We start from the raw sequence: 19112 nt of genomic DNA, 5'->3' as shown, positions 1-19112 counted from the left end.
TAAAGCGTTGATTCAGCTGCTGATACATGCTCGTGATTCAGCGGTTCCCAGCGGAATAGGTAGAAAAATGTATCGGTACGAGTCTTTCCACACAGTAAAAAAGCTCTCCTACCATATATATAGAAGGTATAGGCAAAGTGCTCTTGGAGTTTCGAGATTTATTCAGCCTGCAACTCAAGAGCATAAAGTAGCTGGGTGATCGCTCTCGGGCCTGAGAACGCAAAACGAAAATACATACAGTTTGCGTGACGAAGCTGACATCGCTGCCAGACTCGAATCTTGCTGATGCGTATGGTTCTTGCTCAAAAATATTCATGCAGCTCTTCTGTAAACTAGTGTCCATTCTGAAGTTTCTAAGAATTATACAATAGACACTTTATTATGAAAATGCAGATACATATACTGTGTGTATTGTTCAAATCGGTTTTATATTCTGAGATTATGTGATGATCTGAGCACAGAGAGAAAGCCTTGATATGGTAATACTCGTAAAAGGTAAGGTATATTATTTACAGCTTACAAGACTAGAAGACGGGTATGGGATCCTTCGAGAGGCCCGTTTCGGAGGGGTTGTACACATAGCGGTATGGGGCACGCCGAGTATGGCGTAAGTACGCACACGCACATACCCACACAGAACAGACTGGGATCGAACACTGGTGGCTCTCCGTTTTATGACCTCTGCTCTGGAACGCCATGTACGATGGGGTCCTAAGGATCCCGATGCCAGCCAACTTTAGCTTGGTAGGTTTCTCCGACGACGTCGCGATAGTGACAGTAACGAAGGAACTCGCCGCCGTGTCCGTCCGAGCCGTAGAGGCATGGCTAACCGTCGCGGAGCTGGAGCTGGTGGCCCAAAGAACGACGGCGGTCCAATCGCAGAGGTCTATCAAGTATCTAGGAGTCCTCATCGACACGTGCCTGTCCTGCAGGAGCGCTATCCAGGATGCTTCTGAATACCACAGGACCGCAGCAGTCAATGAGGAAGCTGTTGACGAGTGTCGTGACGTCGGATGTGCTCTTCGCCGCTCAGGGAGCTGATACGGGAGAGGAAGGAGATTGAAGACGCCATGCAGGACAAGGTAGCTGAGGTACGTACTAAAGCCGAGTTAAAGGACACCGCCAGCAGGAGCAACATTGACACATGGCAGACCCGGTGGGACAACTCAACCAAGGGCAACCACAGCCTCATTTCATGCATAGCCTTCTGGGACTTGGCTGCTTCTGCAGCTGCCTCAAACGCTTCGGTAAGGAGGAGGACGCGTGACACGTCCTCTTCGACTGCAATAGGTTTGACCACGAGCGACTGACACAGGGTCTAGGGCCTCTAGAGTGATGCGAACGCTCAGGTCCCTGGGGAGAACGCGGAGGAAGCAGACTGCAGTACCGCAGTGCGCGGGGCCCCTTGTCCCAACAGTACCCCTGTCCGTTACCCCACTATAATTTTACTAGTAATTGTACAGTATATCATAGAGAAAAATAAATGAATATAAAAAAAAACACACAGGACATAGCTTTACAGTTAAGTACTTGGGTGCAGAAATAATGCTGGAGTTCGAGACTTAGTTGAAGTTACAGTCGAGAGTATTCGCCTCCGTCATGGTGGTGCGCATCCGGCTCTGATCGCTCTGGGAGCGCCGTAGTCCGCCCTGGCGCCAGCCGCCGCGCCAGCGCTTGACGCAGCTCAGCAGGGACCAGTTGATGGACTTGGAGCGACTCAGCACATAGATGTACGGATCCGATGTGAAGTGCAGGGCCGTGAGGACATCCGCAATGAGAAAGAACACGTTTTTCTTGTCAACTCGGTCCGGGGCAATGGCCAAGGGTATGGCAATCTATGGAGGGGAAATGGTTTATTTCCTGAAAGGTGGACTAAACAGAGAGGGCCACCTACCATCTGTGGCATCCAGCAGATGACAAACGAGATGCTCAGAAAGGCCATCAGCTTGGCAAACTTGATCTCCACCGGCGAGGATTCTGTGCCCGCCATCGTTACGCTGACACTGTGCTGGAACTGTCGGGATGATTGCCTGTGGGGAGCACTGTGGTTGCTGCCGGTTCCGCTTCCAGTGCTGTACTGCGTCTGGTAGAGGGTGGTGCCACTGCTGCTCTCCGGGTCGATACTCTGCATGCTGGCCTTGTCCCGCACCAGATCGTAGTGCATGTGCCGCTTGGCCGTGCGACTCTTACCGATCACGCAGAGAAGGGTGTGGGCCACGAACAGGTTACAGGTCACGATCACGATGCACAGAAGCGTGCCTGAAGGAGGAGATTCAATTAGCAGGTCTTTAACCGAAGGGGATTACGATGTTACATTACCAAAGACCATGAATACCACAGCATATGCCTTGTTCCAGAAGCCCTCGGCATCACGGTATCGTATGCACTTCATTCTGTCCGGATTCGACTCGTCGATGTAGGCTCCGAAGCCCACAAGGGGCAGGAACGTGATGATCAAGGCCGCAATCACAATGCTATTGATGCTCTTCCGGATCAGCTCATAGGTGATGTGCTGTGGGAGAGAATTTATTGATATATGATGGGTCTACAAAAAGAGACCCTATCGCACCTTGTGGTAGATAAAGGGTCGGGCCAGGGCCATCCAACGTTCAGCGGCCATTACGGCTGCAATGCATCCGGAACTGAGGCCAAAGAAGCGCCACACCACATGCCCCACACAGTCCAGCCGCATGTCGGATTGAACCCCCTCCTTGTGCATGTTGTACTTCAGAAGCGAGGTGGTCAGCATTCCCAGCAGAGCCACTAGATTGTTGGTGGCCAGGCAGCTGGAATAGTGAGAGATTTTGGGGATAAGATTGCAGCTAGTCGAAGACCTGTTTTATTTCCAATCAATTACCACTCTGATAAGACGGAAACCTTTCAAGCTATGCCCCATATGGCAGCTGTACAGCAAAACGCAAACCATTTTTGGGTGCAGCAGACGTGACGAGACTCTCAAACCAGGATCAATGGATACCCACCAAAGAGAAAAGCATAATCGGACAATTTATTTTGCATTAAATAACCATAAATTACGATTAATGATCTTTATAGAGGAAATTTGAATTTGCAAAAAGTGCCACTTAAAAGAGTAGCGTGTGTTTAGATCGCGTTGGAGATTTTAGTGCCTCAAATATAAATAAATGAAATAATTGTCTTTCTTTTACCCAATAAAAGTACACGCAGTATATTTTATCGCAATGACAGGAAGGAAGTAATTGAGACCCATACACCTATCAGTATATCAGTTGATAAAGACTAGACAGTTTCAGATCTTTATGGAGGGTTCTAAATGATTCAGTCTTATGAAACTTAACTATCTTCTCCACACTTCTCAGGCACATTTCTTAACTTCATTGATACCTAAGCTTGCATTTATATTCCAAAGAAAACATTCATACTAGTTGTATTTTTGATCAATTTCGTATATTCTTCGCTCAGATAATCCCTCTTTCCGTACACTTTATTTTAAGATTATAAAAGCTAACAAAAGTTTGAATTTCTTTGTTTATTTTGAGCTGTGACATGGAAAAATCATCTGTCTCTGTCGCAGAGTTAATAATAAATAGTGCATTCCCCATAACATAGAATAAATATTCTAGGGGGGGGGACTGTAAATAGCCAAAGGTTCGGCTAATTGTTAGGCATAGGCATGCCTCCTCCTATCTGAGAGTAAAGTCGTATATAGATACAGTATGTACTGGTACATATACTATATATATAAATGTACCAATAAAACGATCAAAAATAGAGATTTATGTGCTGTAAAAGTTTCAGTGGGAGCGGCTGAACGGAACTGTTCATTAGAGGGCGTAAGTTGAAAATGTTCGAAATTTCCAATTTCCAAATGAGAAATGCGAAATGTTTTTAGCGGAACTGCAATGAGCAAAATCATTATTTGTTTATGTGATGTAATGTGAACGCTGTATTCCAGGGGGGGAATACCGTTCCCATTCCCATTCCCCATACTCATCCCCATCCCCACCCACGGCGTTTTCTTGCTGATGTCATTTGGATTGGGTCTGATTTGTCGACAAGGCTCAAGTGTCAATCACTGGGCGCGTTCCATCAATCAAATTAAAGATCAAAGGGCTCTACCGTAAGGAGTCCTCAAGTGCAGGGGTTTTCTCTGGAGTGGAATTTGTTTTATTGCTGTCGCAAGCAATTTGCGCATATTACGCATACGCACTGCTGTATCAGCGCAAAAAAAAAACCAAGAGGAAACGAAAGCGTGTTCAGTGAATCTGGTTGGGTGGTCGCTTATGCTGATAAATGAGCTATAAATTGGAATAAATTTCAAGGAACTTTGTTGTAAAAGTGAGCTGAATTTGAAACTGAATGAACAAGGCGCATGTTCCCCCCATCACCAGCCCAGATAAGCCCACTCAAAACAGACTCCGTCTAATGAGGGACAACAAGGAAATCCACAGAAACAAATGGCCAAATTCCATCCCGTCAGTGATAAGATACGCAGTTGATCCGAGCAGAGCGAAAAACCTAATGGAAAATCCAGCAAAACAATTCGGAATATGTAAATCGGGGCCCGCATAGGCTACTAGTGGCTGGAGCCCCAAGAGCAGAGCACGGGTTGAATAAACTCACACCACAGCCATGAACTGGCCGCAAACAGTGGCAAACATAAAGCTAATAGATTTACTGCATACACTGAGAAAAAAAAGTGCCACATTAAATAAAGATATATACCATGGAAAGTCACTTAAGAGAATTTAAATAGGGGCATAAGGGTAATAATTTCTGGATAATTTGCACCGACACCCAAAGGCATTTTGAAAGCCCGTATGTCAACTGTAAAAACTTCCTGCTTTTTTGATTTATTTGCTTACACCCATTTTCCTGAGCAGTGTAAAAATGCACTTACCGCAACATGAGAGTGTATTTGCTGTTCTTGTTGTGCTTTTTGCGCGCCAAAATAACGAGAGCCAGAGAATTTCCGAACACCCCCAGACCCATGATTATGAGGCTGAAGATCAAACGGTTCCGATTCGCATAGAGAGCCCTTGCTGGCGGTGCAGCAGTGGGGCTGATGGTGCTGCTGGTGCTGCCGATCAGCAGGTCCAGCAGCGGAGTGGTGTTTGATGTTTCCGCAGACATGGCGGTTATCTCAATGTTTGTTTTGTTCGCTGTTCGTTTGATAATTGCACTTGATTGCAATTCAGGTGAAAATGTGTCTTGCCACAGAGCCGCAAATTAAGTTTTTCACAAATGAGCCTGCCACAACACACGCACACACAAAAAAATACACACTCCGGAGAGGGGGCAAGCACAGCTGGAAACTCGTTTCAATAGCCAAATTGGAACTAAATTAAAAAAATTTAGCTAAAACACTGCTTCATTAGAGATTGGAGTGTGGCCTGGCACCGCGCGACACTTGGCCAAATGCGTCTGTCTAGCCGTCCGATCCGCAGCCCGTTTCGATCCCAAATTCAAATACTATTCAATACTATTCCGATTCCCACTCCGATTCCGTGGTTCCGAGTGCGTCTGCAGTCAGCAAGGCGTCGAATTAGAATGACTGTCCCGCAAAGCACTCGGCTCTGCTTCTGCCTCTGCTAGTGCCAGTGCCAGTGCTGCCGGCTGCTGTTGTAGGCTCTGCTGAAAGCTGTATTGCTGGATGGGTAGATTGCTATATGGGTGGGTGGGTGCTGGAGAAGGTACCTTAATGCTATGCTGCTGCGGCTGTGACCGCTCAACAGTTGGCAAACACTCGGCTCTGGATCGGATCGGATCGGGCCGGGCCGGGCCGGGCTGTATGGCTCGTGCTTGGTGTTGTTCGGGCTGGCGCTCTAGGTGGTCCACCCCTCATGCACCCCACTGACAGAGCGAGCCACCCCATCGAAAATGCACAGCTCGTGCCAACGTCTATTTACGTGTGTGTACGGTCAAAATAGCAAGTAAAATTTTATTGCTTTACGCGTATACCCTACAACATTCCCAAGCGTCATACTGGCACTCTCATCGTCTACAAACCGTTTAGAAAACCGAACCTTATCGTACCCATTCCACCTATTCGAATCTGAATCACTTGAATCGCTGGTACTTGGATGATGTACATATCGGCGATGAGGAATATCGGAAATTCCGTATGTACGATGTCATACAAAAGAATTAATTTATATGTATAACGATTAAAAGAATCTCTGGGAGATTTCTTTAAGAAAAGTTCCTTCTACATATTTTATAGAAAAGGATAATGTCAAATCGGTTTGGAATATCGTTTCGAATAGCTGCTGGAAACATTTATTATAATTAATGCACATGTACCAAGATCTTTTTTTATTTTTAAAGGTTCCAGAAATAGGATGAAACTTTCAAAAAACGTATTCCAGATCTCAGCTCTAAAATGAAAGAGCATTCAATTTGCTGTCTGCTTGAAGGTGTTTCGGGTTGCCGTCCGTTCGACGGGCCACTAAAATTAACAATTAAGATTTTTTCGGTTTTGTAATTTCTCGTGTAATTTTGCAGCGAACTTTATGGATTCCGGTGGCGTAAATAAATCCAATAAAAACAACAAAATCGAACTAATAATTCGCATCAAAATCAAATTGAGAGATTTCGCCAAAAATTAAATTGTGTAATTTTCGATTTAAGATCAAAGTCTCGCGCATACAATTCGCATTTTTATCGAGATATTATCCATGCGCCGAACCGAAGCGGAAGCCCCAAATCGTCATATGGCCAATGTCAAGATCCATTTTGGGAGGTACAACGCGACGTATGCGCAACTGGAAACTTAATGCTGCATCGAGAGGAAGAGAGGGAGACCCTCAGACTGTGGCTAGAGGCGGTTTTCCGGGTCAACTAGAGGGAGAATTAATGAGTCAGGCAGTCAGTGAGTGTGGGATGCTGACGTCGTCCTGCCGGCGAATTGGTTCTCCACATCCCTCCATCCATCCTCTTGGACGTCATGCTGCTCGGACTATTTTTAGTTAATTCCGGCCGAAAGGCAACAAAAAACCGCAATGTTTTCCCTGAATTTGCTATCCCTTAGTATCCCTGTTATCCTTCGCAACAAATTTGTTTGGTGTCTATTAATTGTGAGGCCCGAAATTGGATGCCGAGGGCGACAGCAGCCCATATATTTTGTCCCTTTCCCCTCTGGAGTCCATCGGTTTGGGTTCCGTTGAGACAAATGACAATTGCTTTTTGGTCGGCTCAAGGGTTGACTGACCTCTAACCCCCAGGAGACAGAGACTAAGTTCTGTGCGTTTTGCAAAATTAAATTAATAAATAATAACGTTCTATTTGTACGACTGCGACATAAAGCGGCTGATAAATGGGTCAGAATTGTGTGTATGGAACACTTGAGGGCGGACGAATGAGGTCATGGATGATTCCCCTGATTCTAGGTATTCTCTGCTTCTTCTGTAACACCTCTCGAGTGGGTGTCTCTTTCGAATATGACTTTCGAGCGGCAATTTACGAGAGAGTTGTAGGGATTATATTCGCGCGGTGGATGTTTCACTTGTCAATATACTCTTAGATAAGGTCATGAGGAGAGCTACAGAAATATACCTTGTACCTGGTTGTACATACCACTTATACATATGTAACATTTCTGTAAATGTTTGCCGTGATAGTGACTTACAGAAAATTACAGAATAAACAGAAGATATAGTACACGATTCATCAACGAATATGAAATTCTCTCTCTTCATTCTATCTATAGCTATGATTATTACTAAATGGCAAAATATTTAAGGAAGATTAATGAAGGAAGGAGATCTTATAAAATAGTTCCACTCCTTTTTTTTATAGTGAATTCTCGATTCGAGCGCTCCCTTTCTCCGAGCCTTATAACACATCCCCCTGTGGATAATGGCCAATCATAATGACTCATTGGTTGCGCAGTTGCTGCAATTAGAACTTGCAATTGATATCTGTACTTCTTACAATGAGAAGCCATAGCCGAAATGAGTTGAACGAGTTCCCCACGGAGGGCCAGACCTAGTGACTTCATTGAATTCACATGGTTTCATTGCAGATAACTGCAGGTTTCCCCCATTAATGATTAGAAATGCAATCGGGGGATCAGTTGCCTCGAACCCCGGCTGAGTCACAGCTGCACTGAGACTCTTGTAAGACAGTGTGTTGTGGTGTGGATTGCATCAGCTATAGATTAGGATATCAGCATCAAAGGAAATAGGGGAAGACAAAAAGAAAACCGATTGAAGATTTATGTAAGTCATTTTTAGGGTATATGGCAAAGGATATTATTAGTTGTGCCATAAATCTAAATATGACCAGGCTGAACGCAGTTCGACCCACGGAAAGGTAAGCGGAAAAGCCGAAAAGCCCTAAATGGGGGTGGGTCCATTAAAATACATCTGTCCAGGGAGAGGTTGGGTGTCAACAATCCTGTGACGGAGCTTGTGCACAAACATCACACCAAAATCGGTCAGTATGTTTGAGCCTGGATCGAACAGATTCAATAAAACTTGCATTCTGCAACTATTTTGCATGACAAACAGACAAGAACTTGCAGTTGAATAAAGAAAAATCTGTCCCAGAGAAGACTGGCGACTTCTCTCCTCCGCGAGTGTTTTATGGTAGTCAGGCGCATACCAAAAAATGGCCTCTATGGATCGTCCATTGAATATTAAGTTGGGGGAACAATTAATAGAGCTGCCGCGGTGTCCGGAATCGACAGACAGAACAGATTCGATTGATATTTCCAACACGCAGACGCAAATTGTGCGACGCGTGCAAGACCAAAAGCCGAACAAAAATGGCAAAACCCAAAGATACGGGGATAGCGAAAGAAAAACAAAAACAAAATAACAACCGAAATCCAAAAGGAATACAATGCAAATTAAGATTTAAATCGAAATCGAAATTGAATGCGACACAAATGCATGGTAAATGTTTTGTTCTTTGCGCCTCACGACGCGAGGTACGTATATATATATATATACATGTATTTATTCATGGGATGGGTTTACACTATACTACAGGTACGTATATATATATATAGGTATATAATATTAAATATATATTAGATTCGTTTATAGCTTTGGTGATCATCCACAAACGTTTTATGCACAGTTTTCACTTGTTTGTGACAAGGATATCGTTGTTTTTCTATTCTTTTTGGGTTTAGATTAGGAAACTTTCTTCTCGTATCTGTATACTTCTTCCTCCGCTACGTCATTCTGTATTCTATATTGCACTATATAGCCTACATATAGCTCGAGCTGGGCGACCCGAGGCAGCTACTTAGTGAATAAACATAAAAAAAAAAACTTGGACATTATAAACATTTCACTAGCTCTTCCTCTCTTCTTCTCTTACGCTCTCTCTCTGTCACACGCCCGCCCACACACACTAGGCTGTGATGTGTGTGGGCACGTGTGTGTGCGGGGCTCGCATACAATCACAGCAGACAAAATTACCTACAAAACATACAGAAAACTAAACAAAAATCGAACTAAATTTGGCGTAGTTGCTTCATCTTTTTGTGGCTTTGCCTTTTAGATGCGACTGCAAAAGTTGTAGAGCAGCAGCTTATCCTCGAAATGATAGACGTTGTTGATGTGGCGCAGTACCCGGCCGTCGACCAGATGCCGGGCATAGTGCACCGCCTCCATGCGGTCCTTGGAGAGGCCCACCTCGATGAGCCAGCTGACAAATTCGCTGCCATAGAACACCTTGCGGTAGACACGAATGCGCCACCTGTGGAAACACACATACAAGAATAGGTTAATAAATGTTCAACCAGAGATAAGGCAGTACTACGATCTGTCTGACAAATATCGAATGAAATAGAGAGGGAGAGAGCGCTAATCAAGAGCTGGGAGGTCGCAAATGGATCTTACCTACATTTCCAAATTAAAAATGTCCTACAAACATATCTTCCAATTGATTAATCCTATCGCTGCTCAAATTTCTAATACAGAAAGGGTTTCAAAAATAAAAAAACACATTTCTCTACTGATAAAATGTCCTACAGCTAATCCTACAGTTTGTTTTGAATCTAACTACAAGCTATGTTTAAATGATGCCACAAAACCTCACCTTCTGTCCTTGGCAATGTCCTTCTTGCAGTTCTCCAAATGATGATTGCGAAACTGTTCGCAAATGGTCTTCGTTTCGGGACGAACATTCGACCAGTGCGGCAGGCTGACGACATTCGCTCCATACCTGTGACAAGCAAAAGCAAATGAAAAGCTTTTCTCAAAGGTTTTTCGCCCATCCCGTAACTTACCATAACTTCCGCCAGAGCTTGACCACTGGCATGAGCAGCTCTCCCATGTCCGTTATGAACACAGCCAAGACGATGAGACCCTGGCCGAAATTGAGGAAAGCGTCGAGGAAACTCAGCTCCAGATAGATGCCCGACATGCCCTCCATCACCAATGTCCAAATGGACACGGCCAGGCCCACAAACATGGAGCACAGCAGAGCAATCAGCAGGACGGTGTGCTTCAGCGTCTGATGCTCGTCCGAGTCGCTTGTTTGCTCCAGCGGTTCGAGTCCGCGTCGTGTCTGATCCTCATACCGTTCGATAATCGTCTGACAGCTTTGTCGCGAAGTGCTCGGTCCGCAGTTGAACGAACTGCTGCACATGTGACTGCGTATCCTTCAAGGAAAACAACACCGTAAGACCTTTTCATTGGAAATGTACAGAATACTATGCAACATACTCTTCTGTTGTGGCTGGTTCGGTTTCGATTTTGTCCAGATCTTTGGGATTAACAGCATTCGGTCGCTGACGATTGCGACTCAACAGATCCTCAATGTCGACCACCACAGTGCTGGTTGTTGTTGGGGTCGTCACGGCACTTCCTCCGGAACAGCAATTGCCATTGCCCGAGCCACAGCCTCCACTGCTATTGGCTCTGTTCGCTGGCACTCCCGCGGCTGTGGGTATCATTTCATCATCGTCCGACGAGGACGAATATGAAGCAGTGCGCACGCTCTGCCTTAGCGAGGTTCGATCTGTGTGGCTCAGCAAATTGGTTGTGGATATGGTCGAATGCAAATCTGAAGATTCTGGGGTAAGAAAATTCGATTAAAGTTGTGGAATTTGTGACAGTGAAGGGATATCGAAGTGCGTACCCGACTCTGGATTCGACAGCTCACGTGAATAGGTCATGAACTTCTCGTAGCGTTTCTTGTACCGCTGATGCAGCACCAAGCAACCGACAGTCACTGCAAAATATTTAAGAAAATCTAACTTTACAAAATTCTTCAAATTAAGATAAAATAAAATATTTTACAACAGCCAAATCAGATTGAAAACTTTACATGCATCACGTATTGTGGTAACAACTGCCAGGCCTCTTTCCTATTGCCAAGGAAATATAACTTATTCCTGGGGCCAAGTAGGAGGGTATCAACTACCCACTTTTAAGGCTGGGAAAAATATTTAAACACCCAGAATGAAATCAGGAACAACATTTGCTGGATGTTGTGTCTCTCGTTTTGGCAACGATGAAAAATGAAACAAATTTCAAACCAAAACTTCAGATACACCATGCAGAAAATATTTTCCTACATTCTTTCACTCTTGTGTTTAAACAAATTTCACCCAGCGCTCAAAAGGTGGGTGGAATATATCCCTAGAAGAGGGCCACGACAGATTGTTATTAACTTTTCAATGTATATAGTTTTATCATCACGTTGTTGGCGGCGGGGGGAAACCAAAAGTGTCTAAATAATGCCCTGAGGACTGACCTATAAAGCACATGACTAGCATAAAAACAGCGATGGCTGCCTGAGCATTTCCATATTGAAAGCTGGGATGATGTTTCTCTCCCGACATCACATTCGAGTCGAAGGCCACCAGGAGACCCGAAATTATGGCCGGCACGCCCCAAGCGAACACCAACTAAAATAAAAGCCAGACTCTGATTAATAAATAGCAAGAGATGAGTGAAAATCAATTGATTACCATATAGGGCCACATTTTGAGCACAAAACACAGGCTGCGGCACTGCAGAAAGAGCAGGGAGATGGCCAACAGAGCCGTCCACAGGCGAGTGCTGTAGGTGCCAATGTTGAACAAAAAGAACTGCAGATACAAGGGCCAGCGTGGCACATGCTCCATCTTGGACCACAGTATAACCCCAATGCAGCACATGAGCTACAGAGAACATGAGCTAATAACAGATCCTGGGAGAGCAGCAGCAGTAATCCCTCACCTGAGACAGCACCAGACAGAAGGTAATTCGCTGCGGCATGCGCTTAAAGCGCTTTGTGACAATCATCAGGGTCAGCATGCAGCAGCAGGCGGCTGCCCCGGCAATGCTAATGTCAAACGAGAAGGCGTCCAGCTCGTGCAGATAATCCAGAGGCTTTAGATTCGTCAGCGATATCATTTTGGCGGATATGAACATGAGAGGCGCTGAGATGAACGTGCAAAAGACCATACTGCGAGCAACCTACGAGCACAAAGGGTATTGAAAACGGTGTCAACCAATTAATGTTGTACGCTTTACCAATTCCACTTCCATGTTGTACTGCGTGGCAATGACAAAGGCGCCCGGGGCAGCGGGAAAGGTGCCATAGAGAAAGCCGAAAGTGCTCAGCTCCGTGGTGTCATTGAAGTTCTGGCCCGCCTGCATGATGTTCACCGTCTGCCGGATCACCAAGGGCAGCACCAATCTATATGCAAAGAAGATGCCATTAATATCGAAACATAAAGCGCTATAAACACCAACTCACATCTTGACTAGAATGAGGACGCCAGGCAATAGGAACCCAATGCTCTTGTTCTCTGTTCCCCGGCCACCGACAATCTTCAGGCCGAGCAGAAACAAGGCAGTGGCCGAGAAGCTCTGTCCGAGCGTGCGCAGCGTGCTGGATACCATTTCGGGCAGGCCATGGGGGAAAAGAAATCCCCCGGCCACGCCCAGCAGGGTCATCAACAGCAGTGGATTGAAGAACAGTGCCACAATGGTGTTGAACACCAGTATGGCACGGTCGCCGAAGCATCTATTCCGTTTGGCCATTTGCTCGGCTGGACAGGTTTCCGGACACAGTGGGGGATTGCGGGTCTGCCAAAAGGAGGGGCAAAGGATTAGATATCTGAGCACAGAGATGCTCCACTGTAGAGTTCTTACCGCCTCCTCCTTGTTCTTGATTATCTTGGAGATCTCCATGAGCACCAAACCAATGGGATTGAGTATGGCCAGCGAAATGGGTGCCATCAAATACAGATACGCGGCATATTCCGGATGCACATCCTTGTACAGAGCCATAACTGGGGGTACACATATGGATTTAATCATAGAAGATGCATTGAACAGATGATGATGAAACCCACCTATGGGATAGCCGATGGCAAAATCATTGCTCTGCGTACAGAAAATGGCCATCAAACCGCCGCGGGCATAGTTGAGCGGCCTCGCCACCAGCAGGGAAATGATCAGCACCGAAAAGAAGACAATCGCCTTGGACACCAGCATCGCCAGGAGGAAGCTCCAGTTGACGGCACTCCAGTTGAGTTCCACCAGCGACAGGAAGATGAGCGAGGGCAGGGCAAAGGTGCCCACAAAGGTGCCCAGTCCCTTGGTTTCCGCATTGCTGATGATCTTGAAGCGTCCGGCAATGTAACTGCAATCAAAAAAGAGAACATTTATTAATCAATTTGTTGTGCGGCTTGTAAAGGCGTGTCTGGCCACGCCCTCCCTTCCCCCGAGGCAGTTGTTAAGCAAGTCCCCCCGCCGGAAAGGCGGAAACTCTGATGCATATACATATTAATTTATTTATTTGTATATAAAGCAATCACCAGACACACCACACGTGATCCGGCTTGTAAACCAGTTTCGATTTCGGCGGCGTCTGGTCTCTTGGCTAACAAACGATTTGTAAACGTTTCTCAGGTAAAAATCTGTATTTCTGTCACACCAAAATGAACTTCCCCTGTGCTTCGGACATCTGTCTGTCTGGGCAAACTGGAGTATGCGGAGTACTTCCCCGAATGCGGCCTCCACGGGGCATGACTCAATGCTAATTTACTGCAGCTCCACAAATCGCTACTTTGCTTGAGTTTATGGCTGCTGGGAAGAACCGGAATAATGTCTCTGTTTGTCTCTGGAAGATGCTCAAGAGATAGGAGATCTCTTTCGCTATGTGTCTGTGAACTCCCCGATGTGTCATACATTTTTGGCATTCTTTGGAATTCCAGAAATACTCGCGACAATTGTGTATTCCTATCTGCTACAAAGTGTAAACATTATTGATAAGGAAGTGTGTCTTGCAAAGGCATAGATCAAATAGTCCAAACTGTACCCTAGATTCCATTCACGTTGAAAATCTATAAAGCCCTAGCGAGAGATTTCTTTCCATGAAAGAAAGCTATAAATATACGTTTCAACAGATGTTCTTGAACAAGCACATTCATCACAAAAAATAACTTTAAGGTCTTGGGAACACAACAAAAGTAAAGGTAAATAGCATTTCCTTATTTACCCATTTATCTAGAGGGCGCGCTACAAGTGTTTTGGAGTAACGCAGCAACAGAAATCGGAAAGAGTTGCCGGGTTTGGTTTAACTGGAAGACCCTGGGGATGCCCTTGCAGAACCAACGTTTCTAGGTCTACTAGGTCTCCCAGTCCCGGGAATGGTTTATTCAATGTATTCGACTACTCCGCTGGACTGTAGGGAACTGACTGTCCTGAACACAACCGATACCTGGTCTAGATATAGTGGGCCGATCATGGAGGTTACTACCTGCAGTAAACAGAAAGGTTCTGTGCGGTTAAGGTTTCCCTAAACTGAGGGATTAGAAACAGAAAAACCTTTTGAAATGGAGAACTAGTAGAGTGGCAATCGCCCTAAGTACGTGCCGCGCCTCAGTCGCAGTGTTAAAGAGGTGTGACAAGATATTCCCTGGCATGAAATACATGAAATTCTCTCTGGCGACCGACCTGTTAGGCAACTCTCTAGAAACCGCCAGCTTCCCCCCAGCCAACAGAAGAAACAGCTGCGTGTGCTTCTAGATTAGAATTGCTTTAACCCATATGGAATATGCCATACAAATTATACATTATATAGTATTCCGTATATGTAAGCTAAAGTGGCAGCAGCAGCAGCGGCAGCGGCAGCTCTGGGGTGGGAAGTATATTCCGGTAATTACTACCTAAGCTTATCAGCCTGTAGCCCGATCGAAAGTCTAGAAAGGAAATCCATCAATTCGAAACGGTGAGAGCGCCAATTAACACCGAATGAATCAAAATACGAACGCAACGTTCCACCAAATAAAAGAGTAAAGTATAATTTCAATCTGATAATGGTCGTAAAATAAATACATTTTAACTGCATTACGAGCCACACGAAATAAATATAAATAAAACTTGAATTGATGCGCTACTGTTTGAAATACATATCTGTTCCAGAGATCACAGAGTTGGGAGTGCAAATATTGGGATATTCAATCTAAAGAGCTTAGAGATTGTAATAATAAAGATTGTTAGCTCTAACTCCGAACAGCCTTTATTTATATTTAGAGATAGACTGTGTTCTTTCATCATTTAATCAATTTTTTGTAGGAATTAAAGCCCTTACAGGGCGTCTGTGGAGTCGTGAGGCGCTCCGTACGACATTTTCGGCGGATGACGGGAGAACTTTTGAGTAATAAAATAAAATGATATTACCGAACCGAACCGAACCCCCACTTGGGGGAGTGCAATATCTATTCTATAATTATTTGATTGAACAGTAGGAATGCATTTGAATGAATGTCTACGCTGGGGGTGTAGCATGCATATCGCCAGTAATTGGCAGTCAAATACGGCAATAGGTGCTTGCATAATCTAAATAAGTACAACACAATAGATACGATATTAGATAGATGTTGCCTCAGGTGCTGCTGCTACTGTCTGCTGCCCGCTGAATGCTGCACCGTTTGGCAAGGTCATTTTTGTAATTGTTTTGTTGACTCTCTCTCTACCGTATTTTTACGTGTGTGTTTTTTTCCCCGCACTCTCTAAACGTTTTTACTTTCGATTATTGTTTAAGAGGCAATTAGGTTTCGGCTCAGATGCATATATCAAGATATAACAAGAGACCACCCGTGGGAGATTTCCGATTTCCGATTTCCATAGGTTGTTCCCGCGGCGAGTGAGCGGCAGGCACTCTGTTCAACAATTTCATGGCTTCATGGCTTCATGGCAATTTCCCCGGAAAATTGCGACCACAAACGTTGCCAAATTGGTTCAGATTTTTGTGTTGTACAGTGGGAAGTAATGCAAGAATCTACATAAAAATATCTAAATCCGATTTCTACTTCAATGACTCAACGGAAATTTTGTTATTAAGAAAAACCCTACTGTCGTTTTTTGCAATAAATCAGAAATTCCACAAAGAACAGGCAGCATAAATTACAAGACGAAAAAAAACAAGACAATAAACAAGGGCTACAGTCCGTTGCAAAGCTATAAAACCAGGGAATGGGGCTGGCAAAATTATGAAAAACTCTGAGTGAGGGAAAATTGGAAAAGCGGTCTCCGTTTTTTGGGTATTTTGGGTACGGAAGGTAGGATATATAGACCCCCCCCCCGATATAAAACAAAATGCCGCTGTTTAACCAAGCCTTTGGTTAGGTAGGAGTCCTCATATCATCATTCAGATCTCTTTCGCTGGGTAATTTAATATCTTTTTTTTTTAAAAGAAAGCTGCAAAACAAAAAATTCCACAGAACACCCGTAAGCTCCATTTCACTTTTATCTACAAATAATGCCTGGGATATGCAACATTTTGCACAGCCCCATATCTCATGTTCCCAAAAAAAGTACATACAAACATTTTAAAAATAACAGACACTCATTTAACTGATTGTTCAACCATTTTTTGCGTGTGTCTGGAGTTTATTTGGAATAACAAACGAATCGAATTGGATCATGAGACAGCAGTTTGGCAGAAGATTAAATGCGAGTGGGCACTAGATAAGTGGCGAAAGAGGGGCAATAAATGGGCAAATCAGAGAAATTGAATGGCGGGACATAATGGACCCTCAATGGAGAACTTTCCTTTGCGGCACGTACGCGCTCTGATAAGGGGAAAAGAGCGTCACGGAGCCACTGCGTGGGAAGCGTGTAGAGTTGGGAGGGGGGCAACTATCTATATGAACTTTGAGACCCCATATCAGGGGGCGAATGTATAAAGGAAAGGTCAGCCACCCACACACCTCCACAGCTGAACCCTGACCTTTGAGGGGGATGCAAGAGCAATGACAGCAGCACTATCGATTTCTATAATCTTATCATCTGCCCACGCGTACTCTCATGTGACTCGTCTACTAACCCGCATATGATGATGCCAAAACACTGAACCAATGCCGGATAGAAATTGTTCATGGATACACCGCCATCGTCGACGCGTGGCGTGGCATTGGCCCTGACCGTCGTGGCGACGGCCTCCATGAACGCTGCCGCCTCTGTGGTGTTGGCCACATTATTGTCCTTTGCGTAGTACATAGAACTATCCATTGCGACTAATGCACTCTATATTCAGGTACTATTGGGGTAGTAGGGTAGGTGAGCTGCGCGTCACTGGTACGTCATGGTGCACCACCACCCGTGGAAGAGTTTGTTCTGCAGCTGACGGCGCTGTGACGTCAAAAGGGTGGCACGCGCGACAAGCAGCTGGTTTAATATTGAGTTTTTCGCAAATATCAGGGGTTTTTTCCTTTCGCTTTAAAACCAGACAACGGATGCTCTATTATTTAATTGGCTTTTCTACGCAGTGCCAATTGTTGTTGTTTTATATTTTTAGCACTCGTTTTCATGTTCAAAGCACAATATTTGCGACGCCGACGAGGACGCTACTCTCGATTTCATCTGTTCGGGCGGTTAATTTTGCGTGGGCTCATCTTATTCGCACTGCACGTTTCCCGCGGCACTCGTTATTAGCTACTTGGTATATTGTTTATTATTATTTTAACTTTTTGAGCGCCCGCCGATGCGCTTTTGTGGGAGTCGAAACAGCAGCAGTGTGACCACGATCTCACAGACAGGGTCTCACTAATAAACTTAGCCCACTCAGCCCCCTCTATTTAAGCAGTTCAACAACTTGTGGTAAACGGCGGAAAATAATACAGTTTACAAGTTCTTCTCGCAGATACATACTTTCTCTTTACTTAAAAAATGAATTATCACGATGTCTTTCACCAGAACTGCGCTAAAATTCTTCAAATTAACAACTTTCGTGGAAAGTAATACACTCTGGTCCACAATGGGTTAATCGTTTCTGTCCATGATCGGAATTCAAATTCCTCGATTTTGATATTCGGTCAAGTATTGGTAGTTAGATAAAGATTTAAGCTCTTAATTCTTAATTATATGCGATTGAAAATTCAATTTTCTACAAGATTGGCTAGTTTTAATGACTCCTTTTTCTTGGATTGTGTCTAAAATAAGGTTGAAGCAATAAAAGGTCAAGCGCAAAACGTAAGTGTGTCTAGAATAAAACGTAGTGAGTATGGATTGTTACGTGTCTGTTGCTGGTCAACAGGTATTCGCTATGAGTATGGACATTTTTATACCCTATTTCATCTAATTGACATTAAAATTCTGTTTTCCAAGCTGATTTGAAACATAGCTAATGACTTTTCTCAGGTTGACATTTTGGACACCTATTTAGGCATATGATTAGTTTCGTGAGTCTATATAGCGATCCCGATACCTATTCTTGGTCTCTATAAGAAAACCATAGACTGCAAACTTTTTTTTATATATGTAGGTTTAAAACAGAGACTGTCTAGTTACTGCATATAGTGGAGCTTGGGATAAACAACATTTTCACAATTCCATAATATCTCAGGGTTTGCAAAATGTTGAGGGATGTGCTGCTCGATTTCTCCGCACATGTGTCTGGCCCATTCGAATTGAATGTTGCAAACGGTAAAACGTAAGTAGTTACGTTAAAACATGCTGCTGCTGCAACATGTTTTGAAAAAACATTTTTGAAACCGCTAACGATTTTTTTAAGCGCCGGTTTGACAAATATTTTTGACTATTTTCATTGGTTGACAAGAAAAATTCCGTCCATTCTCGTTTCAAACCCGTTTCAGTTACCAAAACCGGTTCTGTTAATGTTCCGTATATTTGAACATGTGGAAAAGGGTACCCAACCACATGAAAAATAACTTT

At 44.3% G+C, this 19112-nt stretch overlaps 3 protein-coding genes across 3 annotated transcripts; all 3 read right to left on the bottom strand.

Annotated features, from left to right (window-relative positions):
* Window positions 1-360: 360 nt before the first annotated feature.
* Window positions 361-1419, bottom strand: LOC113566014. The gene is made up of 2 exons (XM_026989701.1): window positions 1100-1419; window positions 361-1037 (listed from the first exon to the last, which is right to left on the bottom strand). The coding sequence occupies exons 1-2, from the start codon at window positions 1199-1201 to the stop codon at window positions 525-527; spliced, it is 615 nt and encodes a 204-aa protein (XP_026845502.1). The 5' UTR covers window positions 1202-1419; the 3' UTR covers window positions 361-524.
* A 121-nt stretch (window positions 1420-1540) lies between these two features.
* Window positions 1541-5526, bottom strand: LOC6596101 (prostaglandin D2 receptor). Its single transcript, XM_002021218.2, has 5 exons — window positions 4880-5526; window positions 2570-2786; window positions 2320-2512; window positions 1895-2259; window positions 1541-1835 (listed from the first exon to the last, which is right to left on the bottom strand). The coding sequence occupies exons 1-5, from the start codon at window positions 5110-5112 to the stop codon at window positions 1563-1565; spliced, it is 1281 nt and encodes a 426-aa protein (XP_002021254.2). The 5' UTR covers window positions 5113-5526; the 3' UTR covers window positions 1541-1562.
* Window positions 5527-8928: 3402 nt separating this feature from the next.
* On the bottom strand, window positions 8929-17928 carry LOC6596102 (integral membrane protein GPR155). The gene is made up of 13 exons (XM_002021219.2): window positions 17266-17928; window positions 13286-13575; window positions 13083-13222; window positions 12685-13016; window positions 12459-12624; window positions 12162-12401; window positions 11912-12103; window positions 11695-11848; window positions 11077-11169; window positions 10662-11010; window positions 10223-10597; window positions 10033-10158; window positions 8929-9690 (listed from the first exon to the last, which is right to left on the bottom strand). Exons 1-13 carry the CDS (start codon window positions 17448-17450, stop codon window positions 9489-9491), a joined length of 2844 nt encoding a protein of 947 aa, XP_002021255.2. The 5' UTR covers window positions 17451-17928; the 3' UTR covers window positions 8929-9488.
* Between the last annotated feature and the right edge of the window lie 1184 nt (window positions 17929-19112).

This window comes from Drosophila persimilis, unplaced genomic scaffold (assembly GCF_003286085.1).
Source record: "Drosophila persimilis strain 14011-0111.01,24,50 unplaced genomic scaffold, DperRS2 tig00000431-arrow-pilon, whole genome shotgun sequence".
Classification (NCBI taxonomy): Eukaryota; Metazoa; Arthropoda; class Insecta; order Diptera; family Drosophilidae; genus Drosophila; species Drosophila persimilis.
The sequence above is the reverse complement of the archived record's forward strand: the minus strand, read 5'-3'. Positions and strand labels throughout refer to the sequence as shown.